Genomic DNA, 21432 nt, shown 5'->3' with positions numbered 1-21432 from the left:
GCAAACACTATTCAAAAAATATTTGAAACTTCATATTTGCACTCTGTTATCTTTTTTTAAAAGTTAAAGCACAAAACTGCAACAACCTTTTTACCTTCATTTATCTAACTGGGCAAGGTAATAAATTGGTTGTCGTTTCGATGCCCTGCAGTTCTGCCTGAAGCCTTGTCGAAAAGGAAGCAACGCAGGTGAACCCAAAGATCAAGCTGAGACGAGAAAATAAAAAAAAAACAGATTTTTCGAATCGGTTCATTACGAGCGGAGAAAACATGTTTTTTGAAGTGGTGCGAAACAAGGATGAGAGGAGGTGAACTCAAAACCCTTGCCACTCCTCTGCGTATCCTTCGGAAGCTAAATCTCTTCCCTACCCTCTTCAGCATCCGACCATGAGGTGACGTGCACATGACGTGCCCAAACAAGTCCAACCTCCGAGAACGTGAGCAGCGTTGCTGAGGTGACCAGCGTTATTTTTTGATCTTCTGCCTGCTTGTGCGCGATGCTGTGAAAACGCAAGCTTAGACACGGTAAAGTAGATAAGCACAATGAGTGCACAGATGCGTAGAAGCGTTCCACAGCGGTCATCTGCTCAATGCACTGACCACGGGGACACGACGCATGCGAAACGCTGGCACATTAACCTTGCATCTCGTAGCAATTTACTCGAAAAAAATTAAAGAAAAGCGCGCACAATTTTTATTGCATCTTATTATTTGTTTCATGTTTTATTAATCTTTTGAAGCAACAAAAACATAAAATACGCAAGTTGTAGTAAATAATTTTTGCCATGTCACGTGGTATACTGTCGACAACGTCAGAGCAAACTCGTCTACGTAGAGGACCAACGTCACTGCATTGCCCCCGTGTACGTAGGGCCATTCCTACACCTACGTCATGCCCTCATTCTTTACGCGGGCGCCAGCAGAGGAAAGGGGGAGCAGCTTTCATTTTGAATTATGACCCATTTCCGCGGCGCATAGCGTTGCAAAGTTTCGCAGACGTGATCATGAACGCCTCTTCTTTGCATTGCGCTCGTCATCTGAAAATTGTCAAACCTGGTGAGTGGCCCTTTAAGGTTTAATAAATGTTGATGATGATGATGAATGATTACTTTCTTTTTTGGTCACTGGTGCGGCACTTTATCCCCATATTTATGATCTACCTTCTGTAGAGGGTAAGCACCAGTAGCACAGGAAGAATCACTATTGCCAACGTATGGTGCACGTGCCATCGTGCGCACGCTTCACTGACAGTCCTGTGTCGGAAGCTGGACACGCTGCTTCATCTACGAATCGAGGACGACCTAGCTTTTCAGCGCAAGTGATCACCACTTCTGTTCCTGGCACGTCCAGACACGCTCCGTTGAAACATGGTGATGACCATTGCTTTTTTTCATTATTGCAGTAGCTATGTTGTCTAAAAGGCATTCGCAGCAAGCGAAGGTCGATTGAAGGGCGTCAGTGTGATTTGGTAATCGTCATTTGGCTATTGTAGGTAAAGTGCCTGGAGGAGCGATTGCACGACTCAATATCTAGCAACAGGAAAACAGAACGTCATTATGGGAAACGATTTTAACTCTAACCAAACAGTGCGCGAAAATGCATGCAGCCGCCGTTTCAGAGCCGACTTAGTTCTTTTGCTTACGGGAGACTTGAGCTACGTTGCAGCGGCTTCTTCAAGGCACTCGCTTGGTGGTGAATGACCCCAGGCCACCTCTCATTTTGCCCCGTAGCATAGTCTGTGTGCATTCACCGGGGGAAGGGTTCCGAGAGAACAAGTGATGTTTCGTCGGGCCGTTTGCTGTTTATGCCTCCAGCTGTCCATGACTCCAGTAGTAACCTTCTCCTCCAGCTAGTCTGGCTTTCAAGGATGGCTGTTGCGTCAAAATTCATCAGGTTATCAAACGCCTCAGAATGCTCGGCGACGGCGCTGCGCTCTTTGTAGAGCTTCCGGGCGTCGTTGGCGTGTAGTTTGAGTCGTCCGGTAGCTTTTTGATGTGATAGCGTTAAAGAGCTCATGTCGCGGAAAACCCGCCGCCGGTGTAGGCCCAATTGGTTGTGAGCGGAAAATCGTCTCCGCGTCTGTGACCGAAAAATCAAGTTAGCGAGATAGCCGCGGGAGGCCACTACTTGTTGACGCGTGCGCGCATGAATACACTGAGAAAGCCGCGCATTTGAAGAAAAAAAGGTGCACAAGATCACGAGGTGGGGTAGTTCCTTTGCCCTCACACCCCACTTTGCTTAGCTTCCAACGCTTTCATCGGAACGAGAGAGGAGATGATGCTATAGCAGCATGTGACAAACCTTTGTAACTCAACTCGCACTGGACGGATTCTTAAAATTTTTGCGGCGTTTAATTGGTGAAGCTATAAGCTCTTCTAGTAAATTCATTCCATGGTTACTAGAAAAAGTGTTTTGGGGGCACTACTAAAGCATTTTGTTCGACAGGTGTCACAACGAAAACGAGTTCATTCGGCAATAATATCGTGCGCTGGGCCAATCTACTGTGAGTGTGTATGTGTGCATTTATGTGTTTGTCACAAAACATATGAATAAGTATGCACTGAGCAGTTGAAGGGTGCACTAAAGGCCGGATTTTGATATCGCGTATAACTCTTAAAGGCGAAGCTTAAATGTCACCCAATTTTTTTTGTCTCGCCGATATACGATTACGGGCACTCGGCACACGGGATTTTATAAAGGACAACAGGGGTCCTGTCCACCCATGGCTGGTCTGTCGAGCCGGGAAGGAGACGGCCTAGCCTATATGAAGGCATGTGCGCGATGGCAATTCCTTTTTTTAGAAAATCATCACCAACATCTTGCTGGTTTGTTGGACGTATGAGACCGGTACGCATTTCGAAGGGCTGCCAATTGATGCAATTTGAAACGAGGCCTTGTGGCAGGCAGGATGAGATGAGTCATTTTGAAGGTAGCGGCTGGTGTACGTTGGCTTCCTTTGAGCGAGGAACTCCAAATTTTTGCGCTTTCTTGCCATCTGGACATCTGCCCGTCACAAGTTAACCCTCAGAACCCCGCCCAAGCCTGGCGCATCTTCGCTGCCGTTCATCGCACAAGAGAGCCTCGCTACCCGGTTCTCTTTGTTGGTGTTGCAATGAAGATCGCCACGGAGGAGTTGGTTGAGTTGCTGGCAGACAAGTTTGCCCTTCCTGCTTGTCCACAGCCACCACAGAGACTACTACTTTTGCCTGCACTCAAGAGGCCTGAGCTATTCGCTCCTGAGTGGTACTTTCCCACCGAGGGTATTCTGATATAAATAGGCTCATTGTGCACGAAGGAATTTACTCTCAGCGAACTGACCGCAGTACTCAACAACCACATGAGCGGCCTGCTCAGGGAGTGGATGGCCTCACCTACCAGGTGCTGCGCAATATTGACCCCTCCATGCAAGCCCAGTTGCTGGAGCCCTACAACGAAGTGTGGCACACAAGTCAGGTTCCTCCCGGCTAAAAAGAGGCGCTCTTGGTGCCCATCTTGTAACCACGGACACTGGCCACGGAGCTTTCATCCGAACGGCTAGTATCACTTACCTCAGCCGCAGGAAAAGTCATTGAAGCCATGGCATTGCTACGCCATCACTGAATTGCCACCACAACCAACTTATCCCCCATCCCCAACAGAGTAGATTTCGCCCAAGGCACTGCACGTTCGACTCACTGGCTGACATGATCGCCACCCTCGATCAGGGCAAGTACCACGGCGTTTGCGGCATCCTCGTACTGCTAGACGTGAGAAGTGCGTTTGACTGATTGCTCCGCGTATCGATTTTGGACGCACTTCATGAGCTCGGTGTGTGTGGACGGATGTTTGACTACATAGAGAGCTTCTTGGGCAACCGCACTCTTTGCGCTAGTGTTGACTCCACAATAAGCGGTTCCCACTGCGTCACAACAGGTGTACCCAAGGGAAGCATAGTGAGTGATTTTCTGTTTAATCAGGCTCTTGCAAAGCTGCCAGATTACATCCCGCGCAACACGTCGTGTGAATTACATGTGGTGATTTAACCAATGACTTTGCAATGTGTGCCTGCGGCCCCGGTTACCACCGGGCCGCCTTTTTCGATTTCCTCGAGGTGGCCATCAACGTGGTTGACGCATTCCTGAACGGGATTGGACTGGCGCTCACCGTGTTCAAAACGAAGGCTCTGCTAGCCCATCCGTGAGCGTCAACACGCCGCTCTACGCCTCGGCTCTCACTCCGGGGCCTTCCATCGAGTGGAGCATGAAGATGCGCTACTTGGGGATCGCCATCGACCATCGGCTCAGCTGGCGACCGGCCGTCAACCATCTGCACAGGGCCAACGACAAGGTACTCGCGCACGCAGTCTCCACGCGCGAGGTCACGGCTTCACCCATGCCCTTGACCTGCGAGTCTACAACGCAGTCGCATCGGCACGCGTGATCTACACGGCAGCAGTGGCTTCGTTAAGTGCTTGCAGCTAGCTGCCTTGGACGCAGACCATCACAACGCCATGCGAGAGTACTACGGACTTCCACACACCTCCCAGGTGGGCCCCACGCTCGCCGAAGCAGGAAAAACTCCCAGCTCCCAGCGGGTGACCCACCGGGCACTAAATTATGTACGGCAGCTGAAAACAACAAGACAGGGGCCGCTATTATAGCTTTACCTCACTTATCTATGGGGAAGCAGGCGAGTGAGCTCTTAACGGTTGTGTCCGACATGCAGTACCCCAGCTGGCCGGCTATCCTCCCCTACCGCGACATCCCCCCAGTGATCACCAAGGCCATTGGCGGCATCAGAGCGAAAGCGAGCACCCCAGTGGCAGCGATGCAGCAGGAGAGCTCCGCCCTCCTTCACGAACAACTGAACAGCCGGCTGCTTGTTTACGTCGACGGGTCAGTGCTTCGCGACGACTCCGTGGCCGCCACCTGCGTTGTGCCATCAATCAGCATGGTTCTCAAGTGCCGTCTCCTCTCCCCACCTTCTCCCCTGTGGCGGAACTCGCCGCTATAAATTTGGCAGCCAATTTACTGAGTTATCAGGCACTTATGAGCGCTGCAGCCATCATCAGCGACTCCCGGGCGGCCTTGGCTGTGACCTCGCGCGAAAAAGACTGCAGCCTCCTTGCGCAAACAGTTTTCTAGAAGCTACACGCCATGCAGCAAACAGGCTGCGACCTTTCGCTGCACTGGGTGCCTTCACACATCGAAATACCCTGCAACGCGGCGGTCGACTGTGCCTCGAGGGATGCGCACGACCCCGACACCGGCGTCACCAACTTCGTGTGCTCCGCGGATGCCGACCATTTCCTCACCGCCCGCTACGTGTGCGAGCATCATTCCGGCGCTCGCGTAGCAGCTGGAAAGCCGCCGTGGCGGCTTCCCCTCAACGGATTACCAAGACGAGACCGCGGTTTCCTTCTCCGTGTTCGCAGCAGAGACTTCTACACCACCGAGCGAAAACATCGGCACTCTGGGCGTGGCAGTTCATACTGCATGGACTGCAGCGACCTGGAGACTCTGGGCCACCTTTTGCTTCATTGCCCGGCTGGTGACGCGAGCAGACAGGTGATGCTCGCAACGTATGGAGCCCTCAGCAAGCCATGAACAATTCAGCACCTCTTGTTTCCGAACAGTGATTTTGTTGGCGGAAGTGGACTGCGTGAGCGAATTTGGAGAATTCTCGCCCCGTGATTTTGGTGGGCAATCTGTGCGTCCCCCCCCTTCCTTTTCGTTCTGTTCGCTTGCTCTCTCCTTCCTCTTTCCTCTCCTCGCTCAAGTCTTTTATAGCCCCCTCTCCCATTTCTCTTCCCGTGTCACCACTGCTGAGATGTCGCACTTAGCTGCAGACACTTGTGGGGCTCACTTTTGTGTTTTCCTCCAAGTCTAAGAACCACTCCCTCCACCACCCCCCACCCTGTCAAGAAGACAGGCCGTGGTCGCTTTCAGACTCGGCCGTGAAATGTATGGCGGGGTGTGCGGAATTGATATGCTGCCTGAAGTTCTCAAGTTCAGACGTTATCATGAGGGAAAAGCGACTGTCCATATAACGAAGAAAGAGATTGCGGTTACGGCAAGAAGCAGCAGAGTCCTTTATCTTCTAGGTGCTTATGATCAAATTTGCCATCGTGACGAAGACAGAAGCTCCTATCGAGGTTCTCTTGTTCTGCCTTAAAATTGCTTCTTTTAAAGAGAAGTACGCACTTGACAGGCATAATTCCAGTAGACAGTACAGCTCGTCAACAATCATAGGAGTCCTTTCACTCAGGCTTTCGTAACCCTCAAGCCAGCACAGCTAGAGAAAACAGCTAAAGACACTGGCACAAATTTGAGCCATTAAACGACGTCGAACGAGACCAGGCTCTCTTCATCGTTGATGCTCACCTCTGACGCCAGCTGCACGAAGTGACTTGGAGGCATGGACATGAGTTTGTGTCTTCCGATCAGGGGAGCGAAGATTCGGTGTAGAAAATTCGATATGGCTCGGCATGCAAAGGAAGTGAAGTCCACAATTGATAGAAAGGGACGTCAGGCTTGTGAATTTTCGGTAGTCCATAGGAACCCGGTGCAGATCTGTTACGGCCGATTAGTCGCATGTAAAGTGTTCTTAGATTCAGCAGCTAAAAAGCATCTAAATATAGAGCGTTGTGTTTCACACAGACAAGCTTCATTGAATGTTTCAGTTGTTCTATCATGTAACAGTTTTTTGTTGATGATGATTGGAACGTATAAATGTCACTAAAACACTTCTCGAAGCTTTGAATTCCGCAGCTTCTCATGCTAACGCGTTTCTCAGAAGTCACAGGATTGTGTACTCAACCATTACCGACTTTCGCAGGTTGACACTGCGGAGGCCAACATGCGCCGCCAGGCCACCATATTCCTGACCACGCTGATTGTTCTGCTGGTCGGACTACTGAGCTGCACATTTCTACTGGCATACCTTCTCACTGAGCAACCACCAGTTAAAGGTGACATCACGGTAAGTACACTAGAACTCAAGTTGCACGTTATACTCTGACGGAGAGTATGTTCCCTAAGACATTCATTTAGGAAACTAGGATCGGTAGCCTTCATTACATCTTTTAAGTCCATGTTTTCTTTTTTATACTGTGTCGTTTTTTGCAACTATTACACTCGTTCTCCTGTATCTACAGTTCGCAAAAAGGAACGTTGAAACTTTAAAGACGCACTGAGACGGGACAGAAAACAAAAACAAGTACACATACACACCACTGAACAAACAACTGAATTTATTATCACCGTACAGCCGATACCTCTGGACCGGTAAAATATTCTATTTCAGCACACTGTTTTCCGCTCAGTAGGCCTGAGTACCAACCAAGTCAAGTCAACGGTGAGGTCTTCCGTAGAATGAAATATAAGGGGCGCTTTTCCAGTGGTGTGCCTGACCAAGAGTGTGTGCCTGCGGTAAAGCTGGCATCCGTCCGTAGAGCAGCTGAAATGGCACCTCACTGGTGTCTTTATTCGGTATCGTGCTCTGTGCGAGAGCAACTGCATCGACGTAGTCATCGCGATTGTGGCGTGGAGACGTGGAGACACATGCCCTCTGTCACGATACGGTTGTTGGCAAAGCTACACGTCCTTGGTCGTTTCAGCCGTATCACGTGCCTAATGGAACGACGTTCCTATGAGAACGGCAACACAGATCTGTTTTGAACATAATTCATTATTTTATAAGTTAAATTTATAGAACAACAATAATTAAATAATTTATTTATTTTTTTATCAGTAAAGCCTTAACTCTTTGATCGCCAAACCACAGGTGGTTACGATGATGGAAACATCACAATTTTGACAAGGTAATGTCATGTTAGAAGTACTACACAAAATGTTATATGAACATCAACATGGAAAATTTATGAGCATTACGCTGACTGCAAATATCATACCACACATTTGTTGAAAACAATACAATGAAGAATGAAGAACAGCTAAAGCACTTTCTAGAAATTAAGTATATATAGCGACAACAAGTAGGGGAAAGAGCAAACAAAAATATTCAGACGTTTACATGTTTGTCACCTAATAGCTTAGCCCGTGCCACTCAACAGTTGTCTTAGGAAACTAGGAACCAACCTCTGTATCATTTCGTTTTTCATTGAGGTTCCACAATAGACTTTGCTTCTTCCAGATTTGACGTGGCCTGTTGAATTCTGTGTGGAAGGCTAGTTTCTTGTGGTTGTTAGCAATGTTGAACCTCATACTATCACACTGCAACTTCCGCCATTACTCGAGAGGGGACATACTTGATCCCACGTAAATTGCTGATACGAACCCTTTTCTGCCTTTAATTGGAAATAAAACGTTTCACTTTACTGGGTACAGGATATATAGGACTAATCTCTGTTTTAGTGTATGAATCTCCGACCACATCTGAATATTCGAATAATGAACGTATTAGGGGCGCGTGGGCAACTAATTTTTACTGTTACAGTGTTTAATACCTGAGCATTCAGAGGCACTTTCAAGCTGCGCCGACAATAATTTTGATGTGTGTTTTCCATTTTGACGTAGAATTAATAGTTAAACGCAAGCATTTGAACTAATCAACAAGGTTCACTGGATTACTGTTCGCAAATCACGCATAGAAAAGTTGGAAATATCACTTGTTATTGACATCTGAGCACATTTCTCGGAGCTTAAAGACATCTCCCACATATGACACAAATTAGTTATAGCCATAAAATGGTTGCTTAAGGTGGCTTGATTCTGAATTTCCTCAGTCTTGTATAGTCGATGCAGTCCTCTTCAAGGCGATGAGTGTGTATTTAAGAGTCAGAAGCCAAGTCATTCAAATAATTAGGAAAAGATAGAGGCCAAAAGACTTAGCCTTGAGGGACACCGGAAAGCGCTGACGCTGTTTCAGACTTCCATTTCGCAATTTGGAAGTATGTATGGTGGTTCGACAAAAAGATGTTGAACCATTTTCTAAGTTGGTTGTCATTTAAAATGATGCTCCACTTTATTGTGGTACTAAAATGAGGCAAGCGGTCAAAAGCTTTTTGGAAAACGAGAAAAAACATCTTTTTGGCCACGTTTGTCAAGCGCTGCGATAAATTAGTAGGTAATATGAATTAGTTGCGTCCCCGTGGACAGGCCTCATCTGAAACCATGTTTTCTGTTCGTGACAAAGTTTTATTTTTATAAAACCAACCTCACAGGCCCAAAATTGAGGTATTCCATAGCTTGCTGGCAGTGCATAACGGAAAAATCAGCGTGCCTCTTGTCACGGTATGCTTGTCATCAGATTTGTGGACTGGCATTCTCCGTGTCAATTTCTGTGTTACGTTTATCAAGACTTACACCAAAGTATGAAGATAGTTGGCGCACCCTTCAGCGTATCTGTGAAAAGAAGCTCTTTGGGATACCATCCGGCCCAGATGTGTTGTGTCAGGTTTAAGAAGTCTTGAAAAAATGCTCAGTTCGCATAAAAAGAGGTGAAGTATACCTAGACCTCTGCGAATAAGCTTGCAGCTGTGTCGCTTCTGCGTAAAAATATACTGAAAATTTGGTCATTAAAGGGCTGTGCTAATATGCATAGATTCGCAACTTCAGATTAATTCAGTAAGTTCACTAAAAGGTACTTTTCTATCTAAAGGTGCTTTCAAACAAGTTCTGGATCGCTAATGAGAAAATTATACATCCTTACATTAAAAATCGATACTTTGATGTTCTAAGCTTTTCGTGTAATTTACCACAAAGATCCTGTAGGTTGCCCTAAAACACGACGTTTTAGTGAAGTAATCTCACGGGTCATCCAGAGAGTAGGGCTGCTCACTCTTCTAGTTTGGAAAAGGACATATTTTTTATAAACCAATGTATCGTGTTCCTGAAATGCAGCCATTAGTTATCTGCGCTTGCTGTACGAACCGTTTGCAAACAATTGATCATAGTTCAGTTCGAGAAGCCCTGAAAGACTAGTGGCGTTGGCGTGGTAAAAGTCAAGAAACGTAGTCTTTGTAGGATGTGTCTTGAGCCAAAGTTTCGACAAGTGCTTTGAGCAAGAGAAGTTCATGTGTTGTAACACAGGATTGTATTGCACGCCTTCATGAACAGTTCTTTTTTTTTTCAAGCACGCATCTCATACTCGCATTACATCTTTTCTGGGCTTTTGGAATCATGACGCCAGAAATGAGATGTTAGTAACTACAGCACAGCGAGTGTATGTTTGGAAACAATACGCGACGTGTTTGTGCCACTGCGCAAAAAAAGAAAAAAAAACCGAACTATTGGACAGAGGAATTGAACAACAATGGTGTAGGTCAAGCATCCCAATGCTGTAAAAAGGTTTCGAGGTGTTGCAAATAAGGGCCAATGACATCTGTTTTAGACACTGTAATTAGTTTGCGCGTGCTATAAATGAAAGCAATGCCATTACAACAATGGCAGTTGGGTGTCGATATGATGCGTTCATTTCATTACTTTCCTCGAGCAACAGCTGTTCTCCACCCACTTTGTCTCTCGTGCCGGGAAGAATGAAATGGACAGTACTTCGCCTGGTGGATTAGAGGAATGGGAAAGGTGACATTCGCAGATCTCTTGATTGCACTGGTTGGGGTTGAGCCCGTCCATTGCTCTGTCTTTTTTCTTTTTCTGTCTCTTTATGCCTTTTTTTGGCTAGTTCATTGTGAGTTTTTTTAACGTTTTCTTTCTTATGTTTTCTGATTCTGTCTGTATATGTTCCTTTTTTGCCTCAATTATTTTATGCTTTCCTTTCTACTTGTTCTCTGACTTGCCATGTGCCACACCAGGCGCCACGGGACAGCGTATGCGTGGTACACAAGAGTGGTGAACGAAGGGCAATATGAACTTTAACGCACCACCACGATAAAGTTATTTTTTTGTCTACATCCTGAACGATAGAAACAGCGGCTATGACAGCTCTCCTGCAAATAAAAAAGGTGGCTCGTCCCTTTCTGCTTTGTTCGCTCGCAACACTTGTTTCGTTTATTCTCGGGTCTTGTACATTCACGCCAGATCAGATACATAATAAAAGAGTTAGCTCCTATTCTGACATCGTATACTGTTAGGTTTTGTTTACATCGCATTTATTTGTTAGTGTTTTTGGATAAAATATAACACTTCACCCTTCGCTACAGCAGATAGGGATAATTCACAAAAACTCGTAGTCCTTGAAGATAACTACATCAAGCATCTTTATTTATTACTTGTTAGGCTTATTATACTTTTGCCGTTATTTACCACTCAAATTTTCATTGCCATGGTTGCTTCACTTCTCGTTGGCAAGATTTATTGAAAAAAGATTTGCTCCACCAACAGGTGTATCCTCCTGTTTATTTAGCTGTGTTTATTATCGAATCATATTTCAGGTGTTCTTTCTATTCATACTCAGTGATTTTAGTGAAATATAAATGTACACCGTTTCTCGCCTACTCCGTTTCGTAGTGCTCAGAATAAATTCTGTGCAATGTACTGGCAACATAGAAATATGCTTCAGTGGTGCCTGTTCACGTAGTTGCATCTTTTTTGTAAATAAACTGTTTTTTATTGATCATATCACTTTTCAAGTATTCTTATTCACACTTAGATATAGTAGCGAAGTGTAACGTAAGCCCTTTGACGTCCACTCTATTTCCAAATAATCAAAATCAGGGGCCTCTAAAGGGACCCACAACCATTTTTGGTGCATATTCTTTTGCCCGAAGTATATCTTACTTATCACTCAGTCTGGTTGCGGAATAGTAAAGTGTAAAACACCGGGAAACGTTTCTGATATGATTTTTTTTCATCTACAGCGATTATAAAGTTGTATGCTCACACGCTGTAAATTGTGAGCGCATGAGTGGTTTGTGTTAGACCGCATTGGTTTACTGTGCATTCTTACTTTCCACGCGCCTGCCGCATGGCTGAATTTAGTTCATTGGTGGCCTCACGGCAGCGCCGCTTTTCACTATGCTACTCACGTTACGTCGTAAGCAGCAGAGAATTGGACGGGGTTCCATAACTATATTCATACTCTAATTTTCGCGACTAGCACGCATGACAGACTAAGCGACCACGTTCAATACTAAAGTGAGAAACTCAATATTCCTGTGTGCAGCTTCAAGGATACGTATCCCTACGTCACAGAATGGTCTCTGATAATGTTAAGCATATAAAAATATAAATACAAGTTACAGCGAGAAAATAATGCCTAAATATGTCACTATATTTCAATCTTTTTTCATGTCTACAACGATCTAATCGTGCGTTTGGGCCCGTTGTCAGACCGTTAAGCTCCTGAAAGGTACTCATGATTGTGAAAACTGACGTAATAAGAATAACTGTGAGGAACTTCACAAACTCTTCGGAAACTGCGCCAATTTCTGTCCTACGTATCAGCCTATTAGGTTTCACGGAATGGAGACAGATGATTTCTTCATTTTAATTTCCTCTCTAGGCGTATTCTCACAATTCCGCCGTGCATTTACTTACTATATATATATATATATATATATATATATATATATATATATATATATATATATATATATATGGAAAGGTTATGCGGTAAAGAGCCCCCTACTGCAAATTGTAAATGTTTCCTTTTTTACACACTGGCATATTTGTCGCAGTAAGATAATGATAATCCCAACTTGCTCCAAATCATACTGCACGCTCCACCAACAATCCAAAAATGCTTGTTATGGAGCAAAAATTTATTTTTCGTCGTGTCTTCTCTAAAGAATTTTGTAATGCCTTGATACGATTGATAGATATGTAAACTCTAAAGCCCCAAATTCACTATATGATTATGAGAGACGCCGTAGTGAAAAGCTCTAGAAATTCCGACCACCTGGGGTTCTTTACCATGCACCGAAATCTGAACACACGGGTCTACAGCACTTCAGCCTCTATCGGAAATCCAGCTGTTGCAGCCGGGATTCATTCCCGCGACCTGCGAGTCTGCTGTCGAGCGCCTTAGCCACTATACTACCACGTCGGGGCGTAATGACTTGATACAAACTTGCATATATTGACAATGATATTAAGGCAAGTATGTTCATGTAAGCCAATATGTGCCGAAATCAACGTTATATTGAACGTTATATTGGGCATAAGCTTTTCCAAATTATGAGAAACAAAAACATGGCCAGCTTAAATTGCCATTCTTGATAACTGCAAATGCCATAGCACCACATTCTCGCATGCGCCTTCAACAACATACAGTTCGTTTTATATCGTTTGGCTTTCTTGGGGAAAATAGAAAGACAGGTGTATATGTTTTCATGCGGAAGCTTTCGTGCTGACGAACTTCTTTGTTTGTTGGGAGTGTACTGCACAATAGCTAAATATAGCGACTGCTTCTCTATGAACTACTTTTTTACTCCCTACAACCAGGTGGACACATTATCTCCTTTACTTGTACCGAAAGCTCAAGTGCCAAGGGAAACACGGACAACGAAAAAGTCTTCAATGCTACCTATAAATACCTCAGTGACAACGACGCTTGAACCGAGACATCTTGTTCCGTCGTCTCACATTGTGCAAGATGAATGTGTCGGCGTTCTTTGCCGTTATGTGGCCATCACACTTCGCTCGCAACTTGACTTCGGTGTTGACCCGTGCAATGACTTCTACAAATATGTCTGCGGGAAATACAGAGCAGCGAGCATTGTGCAACAGGTGAGTAAAAAATAGCCAATTAGCCCATTCTGGACTAACACTGCAAGCATAGCTCACATTATCGGTTGGCACACTAAAAGTGCGAGAAAAGTTAAAATGAAAGCCGGACAGAAGTTAATTCGCCGGAGATGTGGACCTAACCGCATCTCTTGCAATGGCTTGTTTACCAAAGTTTGTTATCACAATCCTTTCATCGCGACAAGTTGTGATCCTGACAGAATCATAAATATGCCTCATGTACTGTTATCAGTAAAATTATCAAGCGTATTTATTGCGGTATGTAAAATGAGTGCAGCACGTCGGTCTAATACCGTCATTTATTTCACTTCAATGCGAGACTCTTATTCTGGCTTTGCGATGCCTTTGTGTACCATGCCAATGTTCACTTATGTAGGACGTAAAACAATGTGTTATAGCAGACGTCATCTGCAACAAACTACGTGTCACATTGGCCGCCCTGTTGACTAGTTTAGTTCCCTGAAGACTTTCCCACCTAATGCGGAGAGGCGAAGGCACACGAGCGGAATACGCAGAAAAAATCTTCGCCAGTCAAGACAAAAGGAAAGCAAAGCCGCGAGATAGTCTGAAGCTCTTTTTCCAATGGAAGCAGAATGTCACGGGTTCTGTTAATTAGAGAGGCAATCGCAGGTCTAAATTCAAGGGCCGACCTATCAGCTGCTGAAACTGCCCCACGAAACACGGACAATTTAGATTTGGTCCTATAGGTATCATCTACTTACCAGAGGGAGCTGCACAGCTGGCACTAGCCCAACCTAGGTTCGCTTATGTTGGGCGTTAGGGGCACGCAGAAAACAGACGCGCACCGCGTACCCGTGTATGCCTGCTGCAATTCCCCCGCTCACGCGGGCAGTGACACGAGGTCATCGCGTCCCATTTTGACTGACCCCAACCTACTGTTGCGTTTTTTCTCTGCTAGGCATTGCGTTCTGGCACTGCAGTCACACTGAAAAATTCGACTGCACGGTGCCTATTGGGAGCGCCAGCGAACGCCGTCTGTGGTCCAAAGAACGACTCAGACACGAGAGTTGGTAAAAAATTAGAATATATTCTCAAATACGGCAGGGGCAAACGACACACAATTCTGCACACTCGGCTAGAATTCAATACAACGTGTCTCGATTCACAAGGTACTCTATACGACGGGTACACAACACAACAAGATAACCTCCAATCAACGAGCACAAACAACAAGCCAAGACACCTAAAGAATAAAAAATTTTCTAAAACTTATTCAGTTAATGTTCTTGGACCAAAGTTTGAAGGATCCCCTTCAAGGAATTGCTCACTCAAACTCCGGTGCTAATTGTCGTTCCGTTGCTCCCAATGTTTCTCTTTCGGGTCCGCACTACAATAAGGAAAATTCTTCGCCGGTATTACGTCGGCTACTGGCGTGCTGCAACTGCAAGACGCGTCTTCGCCCACTGGTGGTAAACACCCACTCTTCACCTGCTTGTACTACAAGCCTCACCCGCAGGTAGAAAGCCTCTTGTTTATGCTTGGTGACTGTAGAAACAGCACTTCGCCAGACGGCGGCAAATGCTACATCTCCTGCTCTACACACGCTGATGCAAAACTGTATTCGGCTCCTTCGTCGCTGACGACATAAGCCTTCGCCCGATGTCGGGAAAATTCTCATCTCCTGATCATCAACACCCGCTACTCGCATTTATACTTTCGCCCTGGGCTCTCGAAACGTTGTCAGTGCACTGCACAGTCAAAGCTGGGGAAGGGGCGAGACTTTTTTGAAAACTCTCCTCGACCAGTGATGCAACCAGAGAGTGACTCACGCTTCCCTTCTCGAAGCTTCTGGTGTTCGCTCGGCGATATGTGCGAGGAAGTTGGTCAGCGTAGCCATGACGCTTTTCGAAGGTAAACGCGGTGCACCCGAAGGGTTTTTAATGCTTGTTTTCCTACTTAAGGCTGCCTCCTGGTGCGTTCGAAGGGCGCCTGGTATTGTCGCCGTAGCTAAATTTCGAAGGCGCTAGCTTGCTTGAGCGCTCTTTATACATTTAAGCGATCTGGGGCACTTCAAGTGTTCCTTTCTTTCTTTTTTCATGTTTGTTTATTTTCTTCTATCTATATATCTATCTATCTATTTATCTATCTATCTATCATCTATCTATCTATCTATCGATCTATCTGTATCTATCTATCTGTGTATCTATCTAAGTAGCTACCTATATCCGGGTGCTCTCTAAATTGCCTCCTTATCTTGGCGTATACCAAAAATTGCATTACCCTCCATGCTCGTTTAGTGGCTATGGGACTCTGCTGCTCAACCGCTGGTGGCATCGTCGAAGACCGGAGGCAGCATTTTCGATGAAGGCGAAAATGCTTCAGGCACATGTGCTTAGGTTTACCTGCAAGTTAAAAAACACCAGATGGTCGGAGTTTCCGGAATGCTCCACTGCGGTGACTGTCATAATCACATTACGACTTGGGTACCGTACACCCCAACAAATACTATGGTTGGGGTTTACCCACAATATCCGGAATCGGTACCGCAGCTGAAGATCAGAGAGCCCAGAGTGTTACGGTCCCTCTGCAATCACCGAATTGAATAGCTCAGAAGGTGGCGCATCAGATGGGTCAAGGGCACTGAAGACGCCGCGGTCTCTGCGGGATAACTTGTTCCATGAGAAAAATCTGTCTCCGTCAATGGAGTGAACGCACCTGACTAGATTCGATACCAGTTAGATCAGATAAGAAAGAAGATTGGTGTGGCAGAGAGAGCTGTTTCTATGAGAAATGGAGAGGGTTGAATAAAACAGAAATCGTTTCCGACCAAGGATGAGGCTTATCGTTAAAAAAATGAAGCTTCATCATAAATGTCAAAGCAGAACACGGGAACAAACAAAGCTTCTGCCGGTGGGATTTCAGTATCTTCCTTGACTGCTGGTTTGTGCGCGGCTGCTGGGCGTGGTTGGAGGCCTGGTCGTTAAATGGCAAGTTTTGAAGTTCAGATCTGGCACAATCGATAATGACGGGATTAAGCGACAAGAAAGCCCAGTAGAGTATGGTATCGTGCGAGGAAGATGAATGGAGGACAAACGCAGCATTGTAGTGGTTCGTTGCGATGAACAGTCGAGTAGCACCACAGGCGGCTATAGGCTGATCAAAATATTTTCCACTTGCTGTACATAAGGACAATATAAGAGGATGCGTGGTCACTTATCAGAGCTTGCGGCAAAGTTTGGCGTTCATACCAGAAACTGTAGCAGCAGTATCTACAAGAGCGTACACTGGAACGCCTTTAACAAAAACCTCTACAGTATTCGACGGCAATGTTCCAGGGCTTGAGCATTTCGACAGAGCAGTTCTTGCCTCAGAAACTGCGGTGGCTAGTTTTTCTCGTCTTCAGGAGCTGGCCGACGACGCATTCGTAAAACGGTGCGACGACGGGGTGGAAGTGAGCCCTCAGACGTAGGTTGCGGATAGTTACGTGAAGAGGAGGGGGAAAGAAATAAGCGGAAGGACAGGAACGTAAGCCAGTTCTCAGACCGGCTGGCAATCCTGTGTTGGGTAAGGTGACGAGCGGAATAAAAGATGATAGAAAAAGACGTTACGAACAGACAGAGAAGAGACCAAATTTCGCGAAAGAGAAAAAGTAAAACAACAACAATACGACGCAATTGTCTGCCTTTAAGGCCACTCGTTCACAAAGAAAACATAATGAATCATTCACAGCCTACTGCACTTGAAGGCCGCCCCGCCGCGGTGGTCTAGTGGCTAATGTACTCGGCTGCTGACCCGCAGGGCGCGGGTTCGAATCCCGGCTACGGCGGCTGCATTTCCGATGGAGGCGGAAATGTTGTAGGCCCGTGTGTTCAGATTTGGGTGCACGTTGAAGAACCCCAGGTGGTCTAAATTTCCGGAGCCCTCCACTACGGCGTCTCTCATAATCATATAGTGGTTTTGGGACGTTAAACCCCACATATCAATCAATCAATGCACTTGAAGGCTAAATCAATCACGTGAAGACGTCATTTATTACCGTTCAGAGCTTTTATTACGAGATAGGGGACGGTCCACGTAGCTCTTCTGTAAAGTGGCGTCTGTTTATCCTGTCACACAACAACCGCCGTATGGGACGGTATGTCCTGAGCTGCCACACACAAAAAACTCCCAAGCATTTCCCCGAGGTTGAACATGGTTAAGTGCGAATGCACGGGGGGATGCTATGAGGGGTATTTATGAACTCGCACTATTATATTTATTAATCACTTTATGGTGCCTTTATGGTGTAATGGTTCCTGGGAATCACATTTTGATCACACGGGGGAGTTTACGTTAACTCACTGGCGAACGCCAACGGATTTTAACTTTACTCCCCCTCATAGCATGCGAGCCCCGGACGAGCAAAGTCCAGGGCTCGCACCTTCTCCCGCGTGGCTCGTTCACTGGCTCGAACGGCTTCGGGAACGTCCACTCGCCGTTGACGATTGCGAGCGGCGTCTTGACGCCGGCCTTCATCGCCCTTCTCCACCTGACGCTTGCGTTGTCGTTCCACTTCTTGGGCCGCGTTCGCCGCTAGATGCTGACGCCTCATCTCGGCCTCGCGAGCGCGCAGTTGAACATCTGCTGCACGCTTCGCCCGCTTGTCCTCGGCCTCGCGAGTGCGAATTTCGGCATCCTCTGCACGCTTCGCCCGCTTGTCCTCGGCCTCGCGAGCGCGCAGTTCGGCATCCGCTGCACGCTTCGCCCGCTTGCACTCGGCCTCGCGAGCACGCAGTTCGGCATCCGCTGCACGCTTCGCCCACTTACGTTCAGTCTCACGAGCCCTTCGCAGCGCCGCCTTGTCTTCCAACGTCGGCGAAACCACCGCGGTACCGTCACCTCCATCGACGGGTGCAGTGCTGGCATTTGGTTGTACTGCATTCGTTGTTGATGGTAGCGTTGCCTCCGGGACATCCATCGCACGACCCGCTCTCGACGGGAGACTGAGAGAGAAGGCGGGAGCGCGAGAGAGATGGGTGCGCGCGCAGCTGCAGCAAGCGAGGAGAGCAGAGGAGCGAGCGAAGGGGGATATTAGCGTCGCGTCCGTGGCTTATTCGGTAGAGCGTCGCGCTGCGGCCCGCCAAGTCCTCTTTCTTTTAAAGATAGAGAGAAGACTGCGGACGCCGCCGATGGCGGTGGATGGTTTGGGGTCGCTTATAAAGTGTATTCACACTTAAAAGAGACTGCAGCCGGTCATCAACCGTTCGCTAGGAATTCGCACTAGTAGGAGCAGCCCATAGGGCAGTCAGCACAGTCGATGTGGCAAAGGGCTCAATAGGCGGAGATGTGGCACTTCGTGACATGGCAAGGGCTTGTGTACTGCCTCAGCGTAAGACGCGCGGCAACAGGGCACTGCTTAAAGGGCATGGGCTTGGCCTCGAATATCTGCTATTGAATCATTTTTCGTAGCACCGAAGCAAACGTGCTTGGTTACCGCAGTGTCTGCTGCTGTGGGAGCTCCTGGCGTTGAGCAAACGAGAGCAGATAAAGTGGGCGAACAACTTTTTTCCGCACGAAGTCTTTTATTAGTGCGAGAAAGTATGACTGGTCAGGCAGAACGTGAAGTAAAGTGACTAGTTGATTTTGTCAGAGAGGAACACCGCGTGAGAGCTCATTGCCTCAGCTGCTCTTCACAACTCTGGCACTGGGCTTTGACGTCAGACACAGTGGTAGAAGACTTCGTGAGAATCATTCGGCAAACATCCTCGGCGGCGCCCTTTATAATATGTTGTATCTTTGCGCTTCCACTCATTGAGGCATCGATTCTCCTACAGAAGTCGAAAATCTCCTCCATAAAGGTTGTAAACTTTTCACCATGCTCCTGTGCCAAATTATCCACGCGGTGTACAGTGGTTAATTTCCGTGCAGCAGAGCGTCCGAAGACAACAGTAATTGCCTGCTAGAAGGCAGACTGGTCCTCGAACTCAGATTCTTGGTTCGTATAGTACAGCTTCATTACGTTGACGAGGTAAATGTTCCCATTGCCCAACTTAGCAGCGTCATCGCATCTATTCAGTTTACTGACTTTTTGTGTGACGACAGCCAGTCCTCGTTGTTCTGGTCTTCCGTGCCGGCAAATATCGGGGGGTCTCGCTGGCGAACCGGGCCGCGGCAAGCAGTGGACGCGAGAGGTGGCGTCTGTTGGGCAGCGTGAACTTGCGTTGCCGAAGTCAATATGCGATATCGGAGTTCTAGGTCTCAGACGACGGGTGTATCCGCACCTCATCCAAGTATAGCGAGTTTTATTGATAGAACTTAACAAACGGGCGATAGAACGGAAATGACAAAGTGAGAACGAGGTGGTGGTGTTCTACGCCGATTTAGTGGTACCTCTTTTCATGATAATGATCGTTGTTTTTTTCTTTGTATTCCTTTCTTTGTTATAACTTATTGAAGTTTGTATGGGAGGGTAAGATGATTTGATCAAATTGTCTGGCAAGACCCGACATGAATAACGTCAAGGTCCTGCCACGTACGTTATCAAACCAATTACTGCAGAGACGTGTGGCACTTACAGCGAAACCTGACATTTCTGGTTGAAATGCGAAAACGTCAAGAAAAGCTAGCACCTACACCGAAACCTGACATTTCTCGTTGAAATGCGAAAGCGTCAAGAAAAACTAACACCAGCAGCGGTCACCCGAAGAATGAAAGGTATAACATCAGTAACGTATCCTAAAATAGAGCCTTGTAACGTGTCTAAAAGTTTTCGAAAAGACTCCTCAGACCTGCTGTCGGTGAAACGTCAACGGTGGATGGAGTGCTAGTAGATTTCATAAACTTATATGATTCAGGTGTAACGTTGCGTTAACGTCAATTGTACACTAAACAACAATCCTTTGAAGTGTTTTTAGAAGCGTTAACGACATGCTTGCTGCAACGACGACGCAAGGAGCGTCTGCTGACTGACTCTCGATTCCCGCTCTCATCTAGGTATTCCTCCTTGCATCGTTTACACAATATGCCATTGTGAATGCGTGTCTCCTCCTCCTATCACTCTTCTCCTACACCCCCCTTTCTCGCTTCGTAACGCTGACTGAGTTTCTTGTTTGCAAAAACCAACTGCTTGCGCTGCACAGCCATTCACTCACAGTGCCGAATATATAGCCACTGGATGCTCAATTCCAAGTTAGTACTGGTGGGAGATTTGTCTTGTGGGTTATTGAACAACAAACACTCGCAGCGTCCGCATAACTAAAGGTAGACTGCTGATTTTGGTGTCCAATCGAAATCTTTTGTCTCTAAGCTATTGACTTGTTGCAGCACAAAAAATGGCCAATCACTGCGTACTTTGCACATCCCCAGGTTTCTGTCATGCGAAATGCCACGATGAGTGGTAGCGTTAACGTCGCCGCCAGTGTAAGCTTTAGCGCCCGCTGCTTCACATATACACACAGTTCCCATTAAAAGGAGATGGCGCAATATTTATGGGTGCCAGTTTAACTTATCTAATAAATTGACTAAGAATAAAAAGCCCCATTACTCAAATAAAGGCGAGGAGCGTTGAGGCAAAGGATCATGAATCCAGCGCCTTGTGCTACCTTGCCAACCACGGTGGAAGTCTGCATAGGTGGCCGCGTAGGTGGTCTGGTCTACACCTATCGCACACAATTGTCCCAAGCCCAAGCGCTATAGATGTAAGGTTACCGCCTCTAATGTTTCTAATACCTATGTTGATTTGGCTATCGTTCCACAACTGTAAAAGGCTGGATAGAGTAAGTCGACGTTTTGATGAAAGCCCGTCTACTCGGGGTCTCACATGATATAACAAAAAAAGACACCAGCCA

At 46.6% G+C, this 21432-nt stretch overlaps 1 protein-coding gene across 1 annotated transcript in view; it reads left to right on the top strand.

The window, feature by feature from the left end:
* Positions 1 to 1249: 1249 nt before the first annotated feature.
* Positions 1250 to 21432, top strand: part of LOC142803357 (neprilysin-1-like) — a 111653-nt gene continuing 91470 nt past the window's right edge. Inside the window, exons 1-3 of the mRNA XM_075888471.1 lie at positions 1250 to 1369; positions 6816 to 6959; positions 13343 to 13627. Of these exons, the coding sequence (XP_075744586.1) occupies positions 1367 to 1369; positions 6816 to 6959; positions 13343 to 13627 (432 nt within the window). The 5' untranslated portion in view covers positions 1250 to 1366. The remainder of the gene's footprint in view (positions 1370 to 6815; positions 6960 to 13342; positions 13628 to 21432) is intronic.

This window comes from Rhipicephalus microplus, chromosome 3 (assembly GCF_043290135.1).
Source record: "Rhipicephalus microplus isolate Deutch F79 chromosome 3, USDA_Rmic, whole genome shotgun sequence".
NCBI lineage: Eukaryota > Metazoa > Arthropoda > Arachnida > Ixodida > Ixodidae > Rhipicephalus > Rhipicephalus microplus.
Note: the sequence above shows the minus strand (reverse complement) of the source record. Positions and strands in the feature narration are given on the sequence as shown.